The 6,000-nt window shown below is 38.5% G+C and overlaps 1 protein-coding gene across 4 annotated transcripts in view; it reads right to left on the bottom strand.

Moving 5' to 3' along the window:
* Nucleotides 1-2,486: 2,486 nt before the first annotated feature.
* Nucleotides 2,487-6,000, bottom strand: part of ATG5 (autophagy related 5) — a 101,137-nt gene continuing 97,623 nt past the window's right edge. For all 4 annotated transcript variants that reach the window (XM_072141867.1, XM_072141866.1, XM_072141868.1 and 1 more), the window contains exon 8: nucleotides 2,487-5,153. In XM_072141867.1, the coding sequence (XP_071997968.1) occupies nucleotides 5,017-5,153 (137 nt within the window). In that variant the 3' untranslated portion in view covers nucleotides 2,487-5,016. The remainder of the gene's footprint in view (nucleotides 5,154-6,000) is intronic.

The raw sequence follows: 6,000 nt of genomic DNA, 5'->3' as shown, positions 1-6,000 counted from the left end.
AATAGAGTGAACTTCTTCAATTGTTTATGTTAATGTCAATAATAATCATTAACAAGGCGTAACAGCCGAAACGCGTTGATCGTTTTTCTTCATTGTATATATCCGAATTTGCCGATGCACAAATAAAGAAGATTTTACACCGTTTGGGATGTGCGCTGGAATTCTTCTACTCTATTTGTAAACTTTCCCTTGCCGGGGCAGTTCCGTGAACGCAATTCTGCGGTCAAGCATTGGAGTGAGTAGAGCTGACATAGACTTTTTATCCTAATGTCAATAATAATGGCTTAAAGCCAAGAAAAAAAAAAAAAGTCATTGGGCCAGGTCTATTATTCTGGCCGCACTAGTTTTCTGTCCAACTTTGCGCTACATAGAATGTGAAAAGCGCACATGGATTTATAACGTTTCCAAGACACAGTTGTGTCGTGGCTGCACTATACCAAATGTGACAAAATTCTGCACTGAAAGGGGCGTTCTGTGCACAGTTGGACCGTGCGCCACATTTATCATGTAGAGTTAGACAGAAATGTGTTACCTGCCCTATAATAAAAGGTAAACAAAAAAAAAACATTGGTGCACTCTGTCGGAACAGTGCAGAGTGTGCCAGATGCATGAAGAACATGCAACACATTTCAAGAATTTGACCCTCCACAGGCAAATTGCACCCTCTACAGGCAAACTTTACATAGTGTAGTTTGCACTATTTTTGATAAATCTGGGCCATTATATAAAAAAATTACATCATATCAGACCAAAAGTGAAAAAAAGTTTTGAACAAAAAAATGTTGGCCACATTAACAGTATGTGCAGTAAATACACTCAATACTTAGTTGGCGCTCCTTTTGCATGGCGGCAAGGCGATCAGCTAATTGCACTGCAGAGGTGTTATGGAAGCTCAGGTTACTTTGATAGCAGCCTTCAGCTCGTCTGCATTGTTGGGTCTTGTGTTTCATCTTCCTATAGATTCTCAATGGGGTTAGGTCAGGCAAGTTTGCTGGCCAATCAAGCACAGTGATGCTGTGCCATGTATTAGTACTCTTGGCAGCATGGACAGGTGCCAAATCCTGCTGGAAAATGAAAATTCCATCTTCAAAAAAACTTGTCCGCAGAGGGAAGCATAAAAGTACTCTAAAATTTCCTAGTAGACGGCTGTGCTGTCTTGATGAAACACTGTAGACTTACACCAGCAGATGACACAAATCCCCAAACCATCACCGATTGTGGAAACTTTACACTAGACCACAAGCAGCTTGGATTGTGCCTCTCCACTCTTTCTCCAGACTCTGGGACTTGATTTCAAAATCAAATGCTAAATTTACTTTAAATCAAGCTTAAAGGGGTTCTCAGGAGGTGGAAAAACATGGCTGCAGTCTTCCAAAAACAGCACCACACCCAACCATGGTTACTGCTAGTACTGCAGCTCAGCTGTATAGAAATGAATGGAGCTTAGTTGCAATACCACACACTACCCATGGTCAGGTGAGGCACTGTTTTTGGAAGACTGCAGCCATGTTTTTCCACCTCCAGAGAACCCCTTTAATGTTAGAAGCTCCTGGCATTTGTCATGGAATGCACTTTTAATTGATCTTTTCTTAATAATCCAGGATGATGCAGTTATCCCAATTCCTTGTGCACCTTTTTCCTTCCACTCAACTTTCCATGAAAATGCTTTGATACAGCACTCTGGAACAGCCAGCTTCTATATTAATGACCTATTGTGGCTAATACTCCTTGTGGAGTGTGTCAATGACTGCCTTCTGGACATCTGTCAAGTGAGCAATCTTCCTATGATTGTGTCAACTACTGCACCAGACTAAGGAACCTCTTTCAAAATGCTAAGGAAGCCTTTGCATGTGTTTGGGTTAATTATTTCCATTTTCTGAGAAAATGACTTTCTGGTTTTCCTAATCATAATCATCAACATCACTCTGTTTGTAATGGCTGTAATGCCATATTATATACGCGTTTCACTTTTCAAATTGAACTGGTAAAAAAATAACTTTTTGCCAATTTTCTAATTTATTGAGAAGCATAATTTCTTCTTCCAGGTGAACGGGTCATCTTGCATTCTTCCTTTTTCAGAACTGGTTTGATAGTGTTCAAAAATCGCGAAGTTGAGCGCATTCAGAAAAAACTGTATTTGTGACATCAGATAGTATGATCAGGACTTTGTGCTGAGCACATGAGCATGGCCACACCGCACCTGATCCCTTTAGCTTTGAGCTATAATAGAATAATAGCCTGTATCTGTTTAATACCATAAAGGGACTTGTAGTTTCATAAAATTTTAGGTGCAGAGGCAGGTGGACAATGTCACTGGACAACACCCATCGACCCAGAAGCTATTGTGATTGGAACACTAAAAAAATAACCACATATGATATGATGGACAGAGAGAGGCCATGTCAAGATTTTTATATACTTGATGGAAAGTAAACAGTAAAAAATGTATAGGTTTTAGACGCTAAAATTGAACTATAAATCTGATGCATGTCATTCACCATTATTTTAATTGGCTTGAACCAGTTCATACTCTGGTTCTATATTTCGCATATGGATGAAGTATAATCATAATGTAGATACAGACAACAGAATCATGACAATCCTTTGTAAAGCATTATAATAACAGTTGTATGAGATATAAAGACGGTTGTACAATTATCGTATATCCAAGAGAAGTCTGATTATGTATCTTGTGGTGAATAGAGAAGAGTGGACCCAATGGTTGGGTTCGGCAGCCTGACCGGAACCGCCAATCTGGCAAATTGAGGAGGTCGAACCTGACCATCGGGTCCACCCACCTGTAGTGGCAAAGTAAAAACAAACAGAAACACGTGTAAACCAAGACATACAAAAAATATGTACAAAGTTTAAGGGACTACCGCAAAAAATATGCAAATAAAGGCAGTTCATTGTTATCTTGGTCAACAAAACCTTGAAAGATCAAAAACTTTGAAAAGTTTAAATTTTTACTTTAATAACGGATGGTACTGAAGGGGCTTTATACATTTACAGCGATTGCCTGGAATTAGAAATAAATGTCTGATTTTATTTAACAAAAATCCGTTCATAGGGTGGGTCTTCTAATACAGCTGCTCACTCCCATTAAAGTGAAAGAGGTTGATCTGTAATATGAGACACGTCCTTTATACAGGTAGTTCCTTGTAACTCTGTACAACTACTGACTATCTTTATGTTTTCTACATTTTAAGTTCCCAATTATAAAATTGTAGCATAAAAAACAGCATATTGCACACAATGGAGTTTGATAAATGACAATAACTATAAATATTATTTGTGTTTTTTAAAAATTTATTTTTTTATAACCGAGGCCATCAATGTAATTTATGTGGTGGCCCAACACCAATGACCCCTGCCGATAAGATGTTTTAAGAGGAATCTGTTGTCACAGAACTAATGACAGTGACTCATCCCGTGACCCTGCTGTTGCTTATTCTCATTCAATTTAATGGGATTGAGCTGCATTACCAAGCACGGCCACTTATACAATGTGTGTTGCAGTGTTTGATATGCTGTGAAGAGTCTGCAACACTCACTCAAATGCAGCAGCATCTTTCAATAGGTGACGAGTCAGGTTTCTGGGAGACAGCCTTCATTAATCTTATATAGATGATCTACTCTAAAGTTACCAATATCAATCTCTAAGAAAACCTAATAGAAAGTTGCATTAAAGATTAGACCAAAATCTCTGCAGGACTAACCTGAAATTGGAGACGCTAAAGAAAATCAACCATTTCAAATTCACTTATTTACACTAAAAATACATACCTGTCAGCGTCTTCTCAGTGATCCCTCCGTGTTTCTTCATAAAGATTCAATAGCTGGGCACCTGTAAAAAGAAAAACGTGAAAATATGCTAATTAAGCCTGGGGCGCTCTGTGTATATTTCACAGTTGCTCCAGGCTAATAATTATGCACGTCTATGGCACAATACTCACCTCTTCTCCCTTACTAGATCCCGGGGATGTCACGCAGGAGCTAATCAGAGCGCCTCTTGGCTCATAATAATCCACGCGTCCTGTGTGACTTCATCGGGATCGAGCAGGGGAGAGGAGGCGAGTATTGCGCCAGAGGCATGCAGAATTATCAGCCAAAAGTACCTGTGTGACATGCAGAGGGAACCCACGGATAATTAGCATATTTTTACAAGTCTTTTTTTTTACAGGTACTCACCGTGTAAAGCGTTATGAAGATACCGGCCAGGACCACTGTGAAGGACCGACGGTTCCCATCTTTAGAGTAAATAAGTGAATTTGAAATGGTTGATTTGCTTTAATGAGCAACCCTTTATTTTACAACTATGGCAGTATACAATAGATGTACAGATTTGTAAAGAAAAACTATAGCATAGAATAAATGTTATGTTTTTTTTACATATTTCACATTACTGAGTACAGATTGTTAAATTATAAATTGCTTTAAAATAGTAGTCCAAGAAGCAGGTATATTACTGCTGGCATCTGATAATTCAGTGTGATGAGAACATTAGCTTCTCAGGTAGAAATCTGGCTCATGCTCTATTAACCTAGAAGTGGATTGTAAACAAGTACTCCTCCAGCACTGAACGGCCTTGTTCTACTGTTTGGTTAGTAAAGCTCCAACACCTTCAGTGCCGTTTTAGTACCAACTTCTGGATTACACAATCCGATCAATGATCTTCTTCCCTTTTATTACAATAATAAAACTGAGTTACATATAAGAAATCAATAATATTTGAGACCATTTGTGACCAGAAACCATGGAGCAAATACTGTCCCTAGTTGTCCAAATATGTCTGTTTTTGGCTAGAATTAACTCGGGAAGCCTCCAGCATAGTCACCTTATTATTAGAAAGCTCAAGTTGTGCCAGAGCAAGCGACTGAAGACATTTCAAGCTCTGAGAAGCTTCAAGGACAATTTGACTTCTTGTTCCCTGGAAAATAGCTCTGCCAATCAAATGCCTGTTAAGTGATCTTGTAAGATCCTGACCAAATCTGATGGTATTATTGTTTACATCCTTCAGTCAGTGGGTTGGGGAATGATAGCTATGTGGAGGAAGTTGTCTGGATAGCTGAAATGTTCACTGAGCCACTGCAGTGGGGTCTCCAACAATGGTTCTATGCCATGGATCATCACCTGATATTTCTTCTCACCACCTACAAAAAGAGCAAAGTCAAATAAAGTCATAAAGACAGTGAAAATGTTTAATAACTTGGATATAATGGCCCTCTTACGTGAACTAGATGAGGTCATTAGAGAACATACGGTTATCACACACAGCAGTACAATATGACTTTTCTCAAAGTTTCATGTATGAGGTCCATTGGGTTTTGGCATGTAAGAATTATACACATTATTATTAAAAGCAAATACATATACACCAAATAAATACAGGCAGTCCCCGGGTTACATACAAGATAGGGTCTGTAGCTTTGTTCTTAAGTTGAGTTTGTATGTAAGTCGGAACTGTATATTTTATCATTGTAATCCCAGCCAGAACTTTTTTGGTCTCTGGGACAATTGGATTTTAAAAATGTTGGGTTGTCATAAGAATCAATATTAACACTAGAGCTTCATTACAGACACCTGTGATAACTGTTACAGCTGATTATTGTAGCCTAGGACTAAAGTACCAGAAATTACCAATATCCAGAGGTCCGTTTGTAACTATGGGTCGTATGTAAGTTGAGTGTTCTTAAGTAGGGGACCGCCTGTATCCTGAATTAGTACAGGATACAGGCGGTCCCCCACAGTGCAAAGTTAGACAGACAGTCCTAAAGGGAAAGTGTGACCATAAAATTAAATATTTTTCAACTAAGTTTTTATGTTAACCCCTCACAGACATGCTATAGTATTGCGTCATATGCAGGGTGCGGGTGCATGGAGAGGGTTAAAGTATCCTAGGGAGGCGAAAAATAGTAAAATTAAAAAAGTTAAAGAAAAAAATTATAAATAAAAAACATAAAAATTCAAATCACCCCCATTTCCCTAGAACTGATATAA

Source organism: Engystomops pustulosus, chromosome 3 (genome assembly GCF_040894005.1).
Source record: "Engystomops pustulosus chromosome 3, aEngPut4.maternal, whole genome shotgun sequence".
In the NCBI taxonomy this organism is placed as follows: Eukaryota; Metazoa; Chordata; class Amphibia; order Anura; family Leptodactylidae; genus Engystomops; species Engystomops pustulosus.
The sequence above is the reverse complement of the archived record's forward strand: the minus strand, read 5'-3'. Positions and strand labels throughout refer to the sequence as shown.